The following is a 16,664-nucleotide window of genomic DNA, read 5'->3' as shown; positions in this document are numbered from 1 at the left end:
AGAGTAATTATGTATATCAAATTATAATCAAGTGCTATCAAACAGAGAAATATCCAGGCTGAGCCGTATCAGGTGTCACACTACGAAAATTGGCGTATTCAAGGAAGTTCTTATGTGCCAACTTTTTCTTTTCTATCTTGACGTATCTGGTGGATCTCTTCAGTTTGCAGCGTATCCCACCAAAACACTTGAGTAATAGGCGTATTTCGCTCTTTTTGCACCTTATGCTGGCGTATCTATACAAATAGTGTATCTCTATTTAGTATTTGCAGGGTCTTCTTTTACTCTGACGTGTCAACGAGACACTACTTACATACTGGTGCATCAGACCGATACTTGTGCTTATAGGCGTACCAGCTGGTTGTCCAGGAAAAGGCGCATCTTTGCAAACTGATACACTTGGAGTCCTACGTTGGTGTCTCTCTTGGCGTGAAAGGACGATACGCCGTTAATTAAGGCTTATCCCGTGGGCATTTAGGGCTATGTTCCCCGCCTCTGAGTATTTCAGTATGGTCGGGTCCAAATATGAGTAAAAAGGACTTTCACCTGATCACACAGATATTTTTTAATATTATATAATTTTTTTAAAAAAAATTGAATTCAATTCTTAATTTGGTTCAAGATTTTAAATGAAATGATTTCATAATAATTATATTAGTAGATTTTTTAGAATATTTAAACTTATTTAAAGTGATAGCATTGATCATGAGAAAATGTTATTATAACGAAATTAGTTTTTATTGAGGTTAAAATATAATATCTCCATAATGTTCGGACCTTAAAAATATTATTTTAGCATGGTGATTACTTAATCGATTAATTATAATTCTATAAAAGATATATATGAAAAAGACAATATTATTAATTGAACAATAGAGTTTTATTGATAATGTTAAGTGTATATTAAAAAAATATTTATGTTTTAATTAAAATTTGATTTTTTAGTTCGTATCAATAGGATACGAATTAAATCTAGTCTAATATTAATTTGATTTATCTCGGATCAGTGCTTACATTATTTTATTTTAGCCTGATGCCCAAAACACCGACCAAATCAAACTAATTATTTTAAGTTTAATTTTATTTTACTTTTTAAATACAAATCAATAAGATAATTTTATTTTAGACTAAATAATTATTATATGTGATTTTATTTTTGTTGGTATAATTGTATTTTTATTTTAGTTTTGTTTTGGTCTGAATCAATTATATAATGTATTTTTTATCCTGTATAAATAAAATATATTATTTTGTTTATCCAAGTTCATTAATATAAATTTTTTAGGAGGATGGATATTATTATTATTTTATCTTAGCCCGATTCACATGATATATCAACTAAATATTAATAATTATATTTAGTTTGCTTAAATTTAATTTATCCCGTAGTAACAAATTAGAATAATATTAAACTCGATATGAATTAAAATATAAATTTAATATAAATTATAATGATACATAGTTCGATATAAAATAATTGAAATTGGTAAAACGATAGAGGAAATTGACTTTAATATCAATTAGAATTATAATTGACTGACCCAATAATTAGAATTAGAATAGTTAAATAAGGGTATTTAAGTAATTTCAGTAAGTACCGACCGACCGACTACCAAACTTTTAATGTTTCGTCTATTATAATATAGTATAGTATAGATTATAAGATATAGTTTTATAATTTATTTATAGAATTTTTTGTATATAAAAGTTTAAATATTATATTTTAATTTGCAAGAAAATTAAAATTATTCACGGAACCATGTTTTATGGGAGGCTTAAAATGCTCGCCGATCTCCTATTCTCAATGTAAAGAATCCAATAAAACGGAGAGAGTATTTATTTAAAATTGAGGTTTTTTAAAAAATATAATTTTTTATCACTTGCAAATTATGTTTTTATAATAAATTTTAAAAATAAGATTTTGCAACTAAATACAACTTTATCTTCTTCCTTTTTATCGTAGGTAACCCGTAATCGCTACCCTTTGGGTGCGTACTGGGTAAATTCTACGGGTCAAGTTAAACCGCATTTAAGTGTTAGGTTCTGACTCAGCAGGCATAAATTCCCCTCCCGTGAGATTTGGGATTCGAGGATAGTTATCACCTATTTAATCAACCGAGTCAACACTTGCGGGTAGCTTATCTTTCAGGTAAATGAAAAAAAAGGTTGTAGTCTAATATTAATAAAATTAGCTTACAGATGCACGGGTCGTAGTTAATGTTTATATATTTTTATTTCTATTTTATATATTTTTATTAAAATTTTATATATATAATTAAATACTAAATAATGGTTATATAATTATAGTTTCATTGTATATAATTTCAAGTTAAATTCAAATAGTATAAATAGTATATGATTGATGATATTTTATTTATAAATAATAATTTAAATGTATGTTGTTGGTAAGATTAGAACATGAGAACATTTGTGACTCAATAGATATCAAAAAAAATTCAGTGATGGAGTGGAATAAGTGATATATTTGATAATTATCTAAATATTTTTGGTTACAATAAGTAGCGAAAAAAAATAGTATTGCCTGATTCATTTTCAACAGGTATAACACATGGGGTATTTTTCCTTTGCATAAACTGGATACACAATTTTTGCAATATGCATTTACAGGAAGAACATATTATTCTAAAAATTCTAAAAATGCCTTTAAAATTGTTAGTCCCTAAACAATTGAACTTGCAACTTCTTAACTTGTATACACTGGCCTGACTCAATCTGGACTACAAAATCATGAATTACTCAACAGGCATCTAATCGAATACGTTACATTTTCAAATGCAAGTTCATTTCATTCCAGATGCCATCACATCAAAACTAGAATAGGTATCTAATTAATGATCAAATGTGGGTGATTTTAGGTGTGAATGTCATCACAGCAAAACTTGAATTGCTCACTTTCCTTTTGGTGGGAAATTTAGATTCAGCGACATCTCAATTTCCTCAAGAGATCGCCCTTTAGTTTCAACAACATATTTACAAGAGAACGCTGCTGCCAACAACGAGACACTGCCAAAGCTTGCATAAACTGAGGCAACGCCAAATTTTTTCACCAACTCAAGAAAAAAGAGACCAACGAGAAAGTTACAGACCTGCATTTTCAAGACAAAGAAAGCAAACTTACAATTATGTACCAAAGAGGTAGATGCCATAAGAGCTTTAACAACATATACTATCACGCAATATGTTTGTGTATAAGCTTATTAGACCTGTGATGCACAAGACACCACCTACTAACCCATTTGTTGCATTTCTCAATCCCGCTTAGTAATACTAGCAGGTGTGGATTACTATTTGTTTATTCATTATGGAAGGAACAAAAATGCTAGACAGTGACAGAATAATACTTTAAATCTCTAATTTACATACTTGAATAGTTAAACTAATTATTGTCAGCAAACACATCCAACAGGCCCCCTCAATACAAAATTGATTGCTCAAGTATTATATATCACAATGGATAGTTCATACTTCTTGCAGTGATTCTGTCTATCAAATTGACTTGCAGAAAAATGAGGCATACCCAGTGAACTGAGAAACTGAAGCTCATGATCTTCCCACGCGTTCTGCTACTGCTAAGCTCTGGTATAATAAGACCAGTTGCTGGACCAGCTCCAATGGCAAAGGTGAATATGTACCTAAACAAGGAAAATGAATGATATAATGGCAATATGATATTATAAACCATGACTTTGGAGAATGGAGAAAGTTTACATCAGTGTTCCCAGTATTGATAAGTTGTGACTCAGCACCTCGTCCATTGGAATGCTAATTGCATAGACCACGAGAAACATTGATACTGCCTGCATAAAGACCGGTTCAATGGTTAAGTTAATATCAGACAACAAAGTTCAGGATCTTTTCTCCCGCAGCGAGAACTTTACGCATTGAATCCTAAAGAACAAAATGAGTCTTAAAATAAACAAGCTCCAACTTACCCACTTTCTTGCAGTGTAATACCAAAATTATATATTTAAATTAATGATGCATCTCAATCTCTTGTAAATAAATTTCTCATTGTCACATACCATTCCCAAGTAACTTCCTATTAGGAGCCTCTGCCTCCCTTGTCTGTCAATTAAGTATAAAGCGCCAAGTGCTCCTACAACAAAGCCAGTCATTTGTGATGAGTATGTCAAAATCGAAGAAGCTAGATTTTATATAAGCATTTTCTACCCCATTTTAACAGATTCTTTTTTTTTCCTTTTGTCTGTTTTGATATAAAGATACTGATTATTTTTTTCATTTTGCTAAATTATATAGATACGGAGTTGATAGATATATATCATGGACTTCCTTGTCATAACTTACTATAAGTGGATAGAGTTTTGTCGCTACAGAACTATCTACACATCTGCTAATCTCAAGTCGAGGATCTTACTCATAGATCAAAATTATCCTTAAAATCTACTAAAATTCATCGATTTTCAAGGCATCTCTAATAACAAGGAGTAGTAGATTGTAAACCTGCGAAGTTGGTCACTCCAACACACAGACTTGCTAAAGCACTGCTTGTAATTCCAACATCATGAAAAGTCAAAGATGAAAAATAAAGAACTCCATTTATGCCAGCGAACTGCTGAAGTGAGAAAAGAGCACCTCCAATGAATGCAACTGCAATATATGAAATATGCAGCAAGTTAGCATAGATATTACAAAAAGAGATGTAGCCAAACTATCTCTTCGAAAGATTTCAACAAACGTGTGTGTAAATAAATAGTACTGGCAACAATAATAATACAAGAAGATACAAAAGGTAAAGATTATTTATGCTTCATAAAAAAACCACAGTGGTCCAACCTTTCGAGTTTGGCTCTTCTAGGAGTTCAGACCATCTGCTTTGCAGATCACCACCATCTGTCTTCATGACTGACTGAAATTCTTCCATGGCCTTTTCGACTTTAGATAATCCCCAGAGGTTTCTAATAACTCGTCGTGCATCATCAAGTCGTCCTGCCTACAGTAAAATTCTAATACAAGCAAGAAAGTAGAGTTTAAAAAGTCTAAGGTTGTCGTACTTTACACAACCAGCGGGGGCTTTCTACAGAAAACTGCATCCCAATTGCTAATGCAAAACCAGGGAGACTTGAGATGTAGAGTATCGTCCTCCACCTGAAGATCTAAATGCACTGAGAATTCACATAGAATAAATGTTTGTCAAACAACATATATTACTTATAGAGTATTGTAATTAAGCTATTAAGTTAAAGTTTAACACTGACAATATTGAATTAGAAGTAAAAATAAGAGTATCTATGCAGGTTAACATAATGCAAAGAGAGTAGTTATCAACTTATCATAACACTTCTATTCTTACTTAGAATTTTTCTAGCATAGATAACCACAGATATAAGGTAAGCATGCACAAAAAATTTTTTGCCCATCTATATGAAGTCCTGTGTCCTTCAACTGTGCAAAAGCGTGCACACATGAAATATTGCTCAACCCAAAGACTCCTTTCACATGCTTCTGATATACAGGCCTATACATATCCTCAAACTTAAACCTAAATCCCAAACTTCATCCATAGACCTAAAACTTGAAGACTTAGTAGTTTTGTGTTTACTTCATTTTTCTAGCATTCGCCACTTTTCTATTTATTTCCCTTCTCTATTCAGCAATCAGAAGCACACCACCTTCATCTTGCTACATTTTTAAGCGTTGCAAACCTAAATATGACTGAGGATGGGTTGGGCCGGTTGGCTGCTAAAATTTTCCTATCTTCTGTGTGTTACTAACCGACTCCCTATATATTGTGTGCCGGCGTATATATTTTGTGTGTGTGTGTGTCGGTGTGTATCAATAATTTAACAGATCTTTACATCCTTACAGAAATGCAAAATTCATCTGAATTGTGAGACACGTACGAGATTACTCATATTTGTGATAGTTATAACAGATTCCAAATCAAGAGTAAAAACTAAAAAGGAATTTGCATCAGTTTGTCACAACTACTGGCTAAATTGAAACTTCAAATGAAGTATAGATCAGTGAAAACATATACAGACAGGATATAAGTATAGTGGTTGTAGTTTCTAGATAGAGAATACAGGCAACAATAAATTTCATATCACAAGCAAAGTGGAAAAAAAAGAAGTTGAAGCCTTACCAATTGGGATCATAATCTGATAAAGTTCCAAAAAAGAGTGATACAATGATTCCAGTGCATGTGCCGATCTGGCACAAGGACCCAAGGGATCCCCTATATTTTGTCGGAGACACCTAAGAATCAAGATTTTGAAGTATATATATGTTTAGAAGACCACAAAATTTTAGAACTACAATTCTAATACAAAGTGTGTAGCATAGCCTGGTTACCTCTGAAATGTATATCGCAACTAGAACAGTATTTACTCCGATACCAAGTCCAACGAGGAATCGTCCAAACAATAACTCATTTAAACCTTGGGACTGCGCACTGTTTCAAATGGGAGGCCCCACAATCATATGGTCTCGCCAAGAGTATCAAAGAAAAATCATACAGATTAAGGAAGCATGAGAGTAACAGAAGACATGGTATACCTATAATGTGAGAGTATGCAATGATGTTAATTCAATAATTTTTGATCAATACAAATAAAGATAGTAATAGGCTAGGAAAAAGTTAGATCATGGTTTATAATCAAATATGAAGATATGCCCATGTTGTAATAAGTGTATAAACATCTATTTTGTTGGACGAAATTAAAGAGCAATTAACTTTGGTTGCTTAAAAGTGCAACAGAGGGGAAATAGCTGATATATCAGGCTGTAAACTTCAGAGCTATGTGATAAGAAATAAACAGAGATTACAAATTTACAAGTAGACAGCAGCGAATTGCAACAATGTGATACCATAAACCAGCATGTGTACTTTTCTTAGGAATGATTATATACCATTGATATATGCCTGATTTACCTCAAAATGGCACCAATAATAAGAGGTATAGTGGCAAGCTGAAGGGTACGCCGACAACCAAGTTTATCAACCAAGGAACTAGAAGTTATGCCTCCCAAAAATGCACCGGCTATAAATATGCTCACAACAAGTCCTTCGAGAATTGTATTTCCCTCAAAACCAAGCTCTTGTGCAATAGTTACAATAGGACCATTCATCACTCTGCATTAAGCGAACCATAGAATTGAATACCTCCAACCAAATAGAAATACAACTAGGATATGACTCGATTCCAAGTTAGTGTTAAATGTTAATATCAGGCCAAGGTACTTAGTTAAGACCTTTTTAATAATAACAAATAAATCCAGAAGCCTTATAATCGAAGCTAAAAAACGGTACGATTTAGAATAGATGCACAGTAATGTAACATGAGCTTGCAATTTGCATCAGCATATACCAAAAAATCTTTGAACTTGATGACTTGCGTAAATGTATACCAGATCCGGTTAAATACTTCAGTTAAACCCCAATAAATGAACACCCTTGTTACCAGAAAATTTCATTCATTTATGAAGGTCGAAAGTACACTATCTCTGTGTGTTTGCTAAGTTACCCGCACTCTGCAATTTTGCCCTCATACCCGTGTCCGATGTGGGTATGGGATATGAGTCGGATCCTTCATATGAAAACCGGACACTTTGACCTTGAGAAATCTAGTTCAAAATTATTTAAAGGGTCTCACAACAACTTAATTCTCTTATTTCTAGGGAGCGATGGCTATAGATTACTATTTTCATGCTATCCTTTTGATTTACTTTATATATATGACATTAACCGATAAACAATTATGTATATGTTTACTTTATGTGGTAGAAGACACGAATTTACAAATTTAATGTATAAAAAGTAGGTATAATTTCACTTATGAGAATGTTATATGCCGAATCCCCACACCCGTGTCCGATTTTGGATTCATATCCACGAATCCTAATTTTTTAAAAACTAAGAGTTTGGCACTTGGATCCGCACTCATACCCGTACCCGAGACTTAGGTGTGTTGTGACAGGAAAAAAAAATGTCATTTGACGAGAATATTCATTTATCAAATATTTATTTATCGAGATTCTACCGTAATAACACACACAGACATACACAATGTGAACAAGATAGGGAGGTAAATTTACCCAATGTGATAACCGAAGAGGAAATTGGACATGGAAGCAGTCAAGACATGAGGAAAACAAGGCAGCCATCCCAATTCATCAATTTCTTCACCAGCTTTCTTGTCTTGTAAATATTTGTTCTCAGCATCTGCTAATACAATTATATCATCAACATATTAATAAATGTTCACACACACAAAAAACAAATATAAATATGGATATAGAAGGGGAACATGACCTAGTTTCTCTGTGATGGCTTCTGAAACATGCTGCTGGTGCTTCTTTTTAGCAGCACAAATTGTGAGTTTTGTAGAAGAAGAACATAGAAAATAAAATGGTGGATAAATGGTTCTTGATGTTGTGTTAATATGAAGTAAGGTGCTGTACTTGCTGCTATTGCTATTGATATGGTTATATTTAGTAGTGATCGCCGGCGGGTTCAAAACGACCGTTAATTTCATCGGAGAGAGTACAAATTATTAGTGGGGTCCAGTAATTGTACTTTCAGATGGGGAGATTGATACTCTTACATCATCGTACATGGGAGAGTCTTATCTTGGGGAGCTCTCCCTCTCACTGGGCCCATGGGCTAAGAATATCATTGTAAATTCATAATAATTAAAATACTGAATGAAGTTGTATTGGCCCGGCCCAGTTTTCCTACGAGGAGCCCAGGAATGCAAAAAATATAAAAATTGGTACAAAATAAATTTTCTTGATGGTTGATATTTGCACCAAATCTATATATGACAAATTTGATTAAAAAAAAATTCACATTATATTAACCATTTTGTTTTTAAGTAAATTGCATTTTGTGTAGGTAAACACTATCACTTATGTATTTTGTATATTTAAAATATTAATTATGCATTTTGTTTACTCAAAATATGTAAAAATAATTCATTTTTGCACTGCTACATTTTTTGTGTAATTATGCATTTTTTAGAGTTGAATTATGTATATTGAGTAATTTATGTACTTGAAAATTATAAAAATAATTGATAACTATTATGTATATATTTATATATTTAATGATATATTTTACATGAAATTGTTCATGGCAGTAATGTTATGAGAAAGATGAAAACCAAAACATACAATTGTAATTTTAATTTAAAACATATGTGTAAACATCAAAAGAGACAGTTTAAACTTTAAAGTGGTTCAGTGGCCAGCTCCTACGCCTAACTTACAACTTACAAGTAGATGGGTTAGTTATTTGGCTCCTAAATTTTGGTTAGGAATTGGTGGCAAGGGAGTAAGCCAATGTCTACTCAATAACACAATACAATTGGCTAATTGATATAGTTTGCATTGCAACACACCTCACTCTCTTTATATAAACTAACTAATATGGAACACAACTACATTTATTTTTCTCTAGTACCTCCACTCCTCACCCTTCTTTCAAAGTAAAATAAGTGAATTCTAGTAATGGAGAATAAATGTAAGCAGAAGAAACTCCTGCATTGCTTTTATGTACTTCCCCTGTTCTTCGTTTTCTCCAATGCTGGTGCTTTTGATTACGGAGAAGCTCTCACCAAGTCTCTTCTGTACTTTGAGGCGCAACGCTCTGGTCGTTTGCCTTACAACCAAAGAGTTCCCTGGCGTGACCATTCCGGTCTAACTGATGGCTTAGAACAAGGAGTAAAGTTCATAATCTCATTTGCTCAAGAGATAATATTATGTAAAAAAATGCATTTTTTTTGTTCAGAGTTTGTTTTAATGTCGGATGTTTGTGCAGGCTGATTTAGTTGGAGGGTACTATGATGCTGGTGACCACGTAAAATTCGGGTTACCTATGGCATTTACGGTCACAATGTTGTCATGGGGTGTCATTGAATACGGCAAAGAGATGGCTAGTGCTGGAGAATTGGAGCACGCTTTGGAGGCTATCAAGTGGGGAACTGATTACTTCATTAAAGCTCACACTAATCCTAATGTGCTATGGGCAGAGGTAGGAATTGCTATAACTTATTAGCTGAAACGCGATTCTAGCTACTGTTATGATTCTCTGGCCTAAATGCTAATGTGACAATATCTTTATTTATGTGCAGGTAGGTGATGGAGACACGGATCACTACTGCTGGCAGAGACCGGAGGACATGACAACATCACGACAGGCCTACAAGATAGACGTAAACAATCCAGGATCGGATCTGGCAGGCGAGACAGCTGCAGCATTGGCAGCAGCCTCCATTGTGTTCAGGGAGACTAACCCACATTATTCTCACATACTACTGCACCATGCTCAACAGGTTAACTAAATAAAACAAACTAATGAGACCATTCAATCCCACATTAAACTTATAAGAATGTAGTATTGAACGGTTGATTTTATTCTTTGTTAGGTTTTTGAATTTGGAGACAAGTACAGAGGAAATTATGACAGGAGTGTGGGAGTAGTGAAGAGTTACTATGCATCAGTGAGTGGGTACATGGATGAGTTATTATGGGGAGCAATATGGTTATACAAAGCCACCGACAGAGAGGAGTACATAAATTATGTCATTAACAAGGCTCATATATTTGGTGGCACTGGATGGGCTATTACTGAATTTAGCTGGGATGTTAAATATGCTGGCATTCAAATCATTGCTTCTAAGGTAACATAACAACAAACCTTCATATTTTTTTCTATAATAGTTAACTCGCACATTTACGACCTTCTACCGCCTAGTAAAGGGAGAGAGGATGATACCGCTAGAGTATTGCCCCTTTGGTGACAAACAAGTTTCATTTTCAACATTTAGTGTTTACTTTCTTACTTGTCTGTTTGTCTGAATCTGTTTTGAAATTTCTTGGTTCTAATCGAGGGAAATTGGAAATTTTGAATTACTTTTTTGACTTGCAATAGTTGATAGAATATTTAGGGTAGGGGAACGCACAAAAGCATGTGCTGGAACTGTTGAGGTATGCATATTACATGGCTGTGCTTTAAAGTGGTGAAAAATGCAAGAGTATGAGAAAAATGAGAGGCGAAAAAGGCTCATTTATTGTACACGATTCAAGTGAAACTATACGTGTGATATAGTTTGTGGTGTTTCAGCTGTGTTCTGACGTTCATGTGTCTTTTGTCGACTTTGTACGTCCCAGTTTATGAGCCCTGTTTCGTGGATCTAAATTGCTTAGTTTGAGAGACAAGACAACCATTTAAGCTCTCAACTAATTCGCTAGTTACTCGTGAAACATAAACATCAAATTAAACCAAGAATTCACAGATTTGCATTTGCTTATAAGTACTTTCTTAACGAATCAAAACAATATTATGTAACGCGGAGTTATTTTCTTAAGGTTCGAATAGGACAGTACCAAACTTGGATAGATTACAACGCCTTTAAATCAGTATAAGCTCCTAATTAAAATAGTTTTCTTCTTGCTCGTTCATCGTGTTTATAGTCCTATAATTGCATTTTTTCCATGCCTAACACTATTTGTTTCTGCAGCTACTTTCTGAAGCAAAGCACAAAGAACACAAAGGCATACTAGAAGAGTACAGATCTAAAGCTGAGTTCTACATCTGTTCATGCCTAAACAAAAACAATGGAACCAACATCGCCCGGACCAATGGCGGCCTATTGTTCACACGTCAGTGGAACAACATGCAATATGTATCATCTGCGTCATTTCTACTAACAGTTTACTCAGATTTTCTGGCAAATTCAAACCAAAACCTGAGTTGCCCAAGAGGAAATGCCGCACCAGAGGAGCTCTTCGCCCTAGCCAAATCTCAAGTAGATTATATATTAGGCTTGAATCCCAAAACAATTAGTTACTTGGTGGGATATGGTTTGAAATATCCAACCAAAGTGCACCACAGGGGTGCATCGATTGTTTCATACAGAGAAAGAAAAGGGTTCATTGGGTGCACTCAGGGATACGACGAATGGTATGGCCACAATGAACCAAATCCCAACATTTTAATTGGAGCTCTGGTGGGAGGCCCTGACCAAGACGATGAGTTCCTTGATGATAGAGGAAATTATGTGCAAACCGAGGCATGTACATATAACACAGCCCCACTGGTTGGAGTTCTTGCAAAGTTGAATCAGTTGGATGGTTTGCACCTGATTGGTTCTTATTAGTTAGTTTATAGATGCAGGATGTAGCAGGATGTTCTAATGTGAGGGTGCAAATTTTACCAGCTTCGCCTCTTGTATCATCAATTTTGCATATTTGTAATACCATATGATATTAAAGCATAATACAATGCTTTACATATACAATGTTCCATTTCTTCAACCTCCTATATCTGTTAGCTGCAACAGTACTGGACAATGCAGGATAAATATAAGATGAAGGGTGCGTGTAGGATTTACTACAATGAGAATGGTAATATTGTGGCTTTTTGCTAGATAGTGCCTGGCGCAAATACTATTGGGACAATTTAGGAAAAACCCCTTTGTTATTAAACCCTTATGGTTTTGGAAGAGCAGGTAAATTAAGATTGTATCATAAATAAGTTTAAAAGAGATCTTAAGTTTAAATCCTTCTACCCCAATATGCTTAGTTTTAAACTCTAAGTCTAAGGTTTATATTACTTCCAAAAGATGAGCTAGTAGTGAACACTCCTTAATCCCAGAAAATTGGGCTTTCAAATGTGGGAACAGAGGGAAAGTATTAAGTATTAACAATATAAAAATCAATCAGACCCCTATACTATTATCATAAGTTTTTGGGACAGTTTGTAACTTAATACCTTCAATTATAATCAAAACTGTAGTGTTCTTGGCTTGGATGAACATGATTTTTCCTCTCCCCTCTCAGGCCATTAACTGAATGAGCATAATTTAGCAAATTTTCACGATACTCATAGCCAGAACAATTATAGGAGGTTTAATAGTCAAACTTACCTTGTTGATAGGGAGTCAATGCCGTGCAAGGAAACCGTCTTTCAAGACAATTAGAAGGGACAAAAACACATAAGTATGAAGATTTGTCACATTTTCTAGTGAATGGAATGATGAAAGATTAACATATATGCTACTTTTTCCTCCATCTACCCAAACCAAAATTTTAAGCAAAGAAGCACTTAAGATGTTGAATTTATTAACTATTCCAAACAATCACACTCACTTGTCTAAGAAAGTGCAAAAATGGGATAAAAGGCAGGGCTTTCAAAATCACTACAACAATGTGTCTTAAACAAGAAGTGATGAAAAAAGTTTTTGGGACAAAAGACAGCACCCAAGCAATACAAGAACTTTCTTTGGATGCTTACTTTATAAGGCTACACGGATTGCTGGGAAGAACTACTTGCAGGGGTAGGGAAATGGTTTACAACCAGTGGTGGTCGTATAGCCTGATGGTCAGCAATCTTTTGTTTGCGAGCTTTGTACATTTCTTCTGTCTCGATCACAACCAATCTTTTAACCTAAGTGGACAAAAAAGGATACAAACTTATGAAGTGTTCAGAGAACTTATTGTCTGCACTGTGCTTTTATTAACAAACAAACCTGTTGAAGCATTCCTCTGACAGTAGGAGTGTTCCATCGCATGACGGTGCGATTGCATTTCCGTAAGCGTAATGCTTCTAAGGTACGTCTATGCAACCTCCTGGTTCCTGGTATTCCCCTGACCAAAGTAATGTATAGGTTCGGACTCCATGCAATTGGGACACAAGTTTTATAAGCCTTAAAAGCATTCAGCATGTTGTTGTTTTCTTTGACCTAAAAATGTCAAGGAAACGTCTAAGACGAATGTATAAGGTGAAAAACAAATTACAGCACTGACAAAAAATAATAGAGATATCGAAGTATCAAATAAACTATTGTGCACATTTCTACTTTCCGGATTCGCTATGCCTTATATAAATTGACTACATTAACTTTTTAAAAATAAATTATAATTTTGGATTAACCAGTTGTGGTGAATTGCACATTTAAGGGAGATACCAAAATAAAATAAATTCCCTTTTTCTACCCTGGGTAGAGCAGAGGTTGGGTTCAACACACTTCTTTATCATTCTTGCTTTCCATTTGTCTTATTGTTCCTCGACTTTCCGTGAACCTTGTTCCCCAGTTTTTTTAGGAACAGAAGCAGATGAAAGAAAGATAACGAATGTAAAGGAACGGAATAGAATATAAGGTAGAAAGTAAAGGAATAAGGATGGAAATGAAAATTAATAGGAAGAATAAACGGGTCATACTCGAAATTCAGAATTAAATAATCTAATAAACTTTCATACCCTCTATCTCACTTTCGTAGTGAGATATGGAACATAAGGTTCTCTTACTTCATCTACTGCATCTTTCAATATTTAAAACTCGGAAACACATTCGGGATTGAAAATTTACTCTTTATTCCCTTCAAAATGATCTCCTACCTTTTTAAAACTCTAGAGCAGGGTGACTTTAAATACGAACAGATTGATTATAGATGACGACACAAGTCAATCAAAAATTAATTAATTACCCAAGTCATAGGATGGCAACTAAGTTTCCAAGTAAATAATATCTAGATCCATATCAAGAATATAAGCATTGTCCAGCTAAATCCAAAAGGTGCTCATTTGTCACACGATAACTAGACTTACGGGATATCCGCAAAGAACGATGCGATTGATTGCGAGCGGTGCGAGCGATGCGAGCGATTTGTGCAATTAAGCGGATTACCTGTACAGCCCTGACTAGACTTAAAGGTCTAGACTTAAAGGTCAGCAAAATAAATTCGAACTTGAAGGTCAAAGGAATAAACCTAAAATAACACTCGAGCACAACACATCATACTCCCGAAGAAAACAGAAGCTAAAATCCCAAAACAATTTACAGATCTCTGCAGTTCAATATTATTGAACTCAAATTCCCCTTAATACAAAATAGAGGAACCTATATTTTTTATTACTGTATCAATAACACTCACAAAGACCAGGGGCGCATCTAGAAAGGAACGGGGGGGGCATATGTCCCCCACTCCCCAAAACCAAATTTTAAGTTTTTTTCATCATTAGAATTTTTCTAAGATACATGAAAAACGAATATAAAATGAGGGTGCATCCCCAAAAATTAAGAAAAAATGACAAAAATAGCCGATTTTTGAAAAAAATTAACAAAAATAGTCATTCTGAAAAAAGTGGCCAATTTTGGCAGATTGAATACTCCACTGTCAGTTGGGTATCCCAATTTGTATAAGATACTCCACTGATAGTTGGGTATTTCATATATGGGATACTCCACTGCCAGTTGGGTATCTTGTATAAAGTGGATACTCCACTGACAGTTGGGTATCCCATCGGCTAAAGTTGGCCAACTTTTCAGAAATTGGTTATTTTTGTCAATTTTGTGTAAAAATAGGCTAAATTTGTCTTTCACCCAAAAATTAATAGGTGTGCTCCTAAAAAAAACTTTCTGGATCCGCCCTTGACAAAGACTACTATTACATCAACCAGGTGAAGCAGAACTAGCAACGCATCACACTCTTTGGAAAATGTACGAGTACAGTTATACAACCAGCACATCAACACATTAAACCACAAAATGTTTTCTACATATATTACCTCCAAATTAAAATTCGCCAATTCTATGTTAAACAAAGGAAAAATGACCCATTAATCCAAATTCACATAACCTTCTTCTCTCATTCACAATCACACAAACATACATAGGCATATCGAAAAAATAATCAGATTTTTAAAACAAAAGCAAAATCAAGAAATTGAAGAAACGATATGTATCTATAAATACATGATTGAATAACAGAGTAAACGTATGTATATAAGAAAATAGTACAAAGAGAGTAAATAAATTACCTGCGCAGAAGTAGAAGCTGAAATGGTTCTTGTTAAAATGGGGACAACCAGGGTTTTAGACGGACTAAAACCAGGAACAGCGATTGACCCGACTAGACTCGACCCGACCCGAACGCCCATGATAACGTTTTAATTACTAGTTATAACCCGTGCTTTGCCCACGGAGATTTCAAAAATTATTTAATAAAATAAATAAATTTATAATTAAAATTGAATAATATGAAAGATTAAGTTATCTATATAATAAGTGTATTGAATCTACATATTGTGATAAATTTGTTTAAAAACTACTTTCGTTACATATGTTATTTTTATGTTATATATTTTATAAGATTATTTCTATAAATGGATCTTTAAAATTTAAACTTTACTTCAAAATTGTATTAAAAACTTACCTTAAGTAACAGATTCATATTTAAAATTTTATTGCAAAGTTTCCATAATTAAAATGGGTCATAATAAGGACACATGGCAAACCTAAAAATGGATAGTGCATTGGGTCAAATTAAAGTTTAAAATCATATCCGAACCAAAATATGGATACCTAACCTTAGAAAAGGGTTATACAGCAATTTATAATATATAGATTAGATCCAATTTTTTTATTTAATTTTCTTTATTATAAGATGCAGTTTTGTAACAAAAATGTAGTTAGTTGGAAACAGTATTTTTACAACTGTTTTTCAAAATATAATTTTTTTTTAAAAAAATCGTTTTTTAATAATTTCCATATATTTTGATTTAAATATTTAAAGAATAATTATTTTTAACTTTTTAAGGATAAAATCACTTACAATCCGATCATTGTTATTAAAGTACTTAAAAGCGGGCTACTTTAAACCCTAAATAAAAAAGATTAAAT

At 33.7% G+C, this 16,664-nt stretch overlaps 3 protein-coding genes across 6 annotated transcripts; 1 reads left to right on the top strand and 2 right to left on the bottom strand.

Annotated features, from left to right (window-relative positions):
- Positions 1-2,550: 2,550 nt before the first annotated feature.
- LOC141707011 (putative plastidic glucose transporter 1) lies at positions 2,551-8,589 on the bottom strand. Its single transcript, XM_074509965.1, has 12 exons — positions 8,294-8,589; positions 8,077-8,203; positions 6,914-7,114; positions 6,334-6,433; positions 6,125-6,237; positions 5,034-5,127; positions 4,816-4,972; positions 4,483-4,629; positions 4,044-4,117; positions 3,730-3,818; positions 3,539-3,653; positions 2,551-3,107 (listed from the first exon to the last, which is right to left on the bottom strand). Exons 1-12 carry the CDS (start codon positions 8,514-8,516, stop codon positions 2,910-2,912), a joined length of 1,638 nt encoding a protein of 545 aa, XP_074366066.1. The 5' UTR covers positions 8,517-8,589; the 3' UTR covers positions 2,551-2,909.
- A 684-nt stretch (positions 8,590-9,273) lies between these two features.
- Positions 9,274-12,297, top strand: LOC141707012 (endoglucanase 11-like). The gene is made up of 5 exons (XM_074509966.1): positions 9,274-9,702; positions 9,800-10,012; positions 10,113-10,313; positions 10,407-10,661; positions 11,502-12,297. Exons 1-5 carry the CDS (start codon positions 9,490-9,492, stop codon positions 12,138-12,140), a joined length of 1,521 nt encoding a protein of 506 aa, XP_074366067.1. The 5' UTR covers positions 9,274-9,489; the 3' UTR covers positions 12,141-12,297.
- A 785-nt stretch (positions 12,298-13,082) lies between these two features.
- On the bottom strand, positions 13,083-15,949 carry LOC141707010 (uncharacterized). Of its 4 annotated transcripts, none has more exons than XM_074509963.1 (4): positions 15,803-15,891; positions 14,591-14,697; positions 13,512-13,724; positions 13,083-13,429 (listed from the first exon to the last, which is right to left on the bottom strand). In XM_074509963.1, the coding sequence occupies exons 3-4, from the start codon at positions 13,704-13,706 to the stop codon at positions 13,286-13,288; spliced, it is 339 nt and encodes a 112-aa protein (XP_074366064.1). In that variant the 5' UTR covers positions 13,707-13,724; positions 14,591-14,697; positions 15,803-15,891; the 3' UTR covers positions 13,083-13,285. The 4 variants fall into 4 exon arrangements, with proteins under 4 accessions (XP_074366064.1, XP_074366065.1, XP_074366061.1 ...); XM_074509964.1 differs by having other exon boundaries at positions 14,591-14,669; positions 15,803-15,858; XM_074509960.1 differs by lacking the exon at positions 14,591-14,697 and having other exon boundaries at positions 15,803-15,949.
- Between the last annotated feature and the right edge of the window lie 715 nt (positions 15,950-16,664).

The sequence above is a fragment of the Apium graveolens genome, chromosome 2 (assembly GCF_009905375.1).
Source record: "Apium graveolens cultivar Ventura chromosome 2, ASM990537v1, whole genome shotgun sequence".
In the NCBI taxonomy this organism is placed as follows: Eukaryota; Viridiplantae; Streptophyta; class Magnoliopsida; order Apiales; family Apiaceae; genus Apium; species Apium graveolens.
This window is presented reverse-complemented; position numbering and strand designations above follow the sequence as displayed.

What these genes read in the sequence shown, in the direction of transcription:
- LOC141707011 (XM_074509965.1), bottom strand. Translation starts at nt 8,516, where the DNA reads ATGAAATTAACGGTCGTTTTGAACCCGCCGGCGATCACTACTAAATAT. An exon ending in GCCCCCGCTGGTTGTGTAAA is followed by an intron (nt 4,973 to 5,033) that starts GTACGACAACCT and finishes ATTTTACTGTAG; the next exon opens with GCAGGACGACTTGATGATGC. An exon ending in TGGAGTGACCAACTTCGCAG is followed by an intron (nt 4,118 to 4,482) that starts GTTTACAATCTA and finishes GCTTTGTTGTAG; the next exon opens with GAGCACTTGGCGCTTTATAC.
- LOC141707012 (XM_074509966.1), top strand. Translation starts at nt 9,490, where the DNA reads ATGGAGAATAAATGTAAGCAGAAGAAACTCCTGCATTGCTTTTATGTA. An exon ending in CTGATGGCTTAGAACAAGGA is followed by an intron (nt 9,703 to 9,799) that starts GTAAAGTTCATA and finishes ATGTTTGTGCAG; the next exon opens with GCTGATTTAGTTGGAGGGTA. An exon ending in TACTGCACCATGCTCAACAG is followed by an intron (nt 10,314 to 10,406) that starts GTTAACTAAATA and finishes ATTCTTTGTTAG; the next exon opens with GTTTTTGAATTTGGAGACAA.
- LOC141707010 (XM_074509960.1), bottom strand. Translation starts at nt 15,922, where the DNA reads ATGGGCGTTCGGGTCGGGTCGAGTCTAGTCGGGTCAATCGCTGTTCCT. An exon ending in CAGCTTCTACTTCTGCGCAG is followed by an intron (nt 13,725 to 15,802) that starts GTAATTTATTTA and finishes TGACATTTTTAG; the next exon opens with GTCAAAGAAAACAACAACAT. An exon ending in TCAGAGGAATGCTTCAACAG is followed by an intron (nt 13,430 to 13,511) that starts GTTTGTTTGTTA and finishes TTGTCCACTTAG; the next exon opens with GTTAAAAGATTGGTTGTGAT.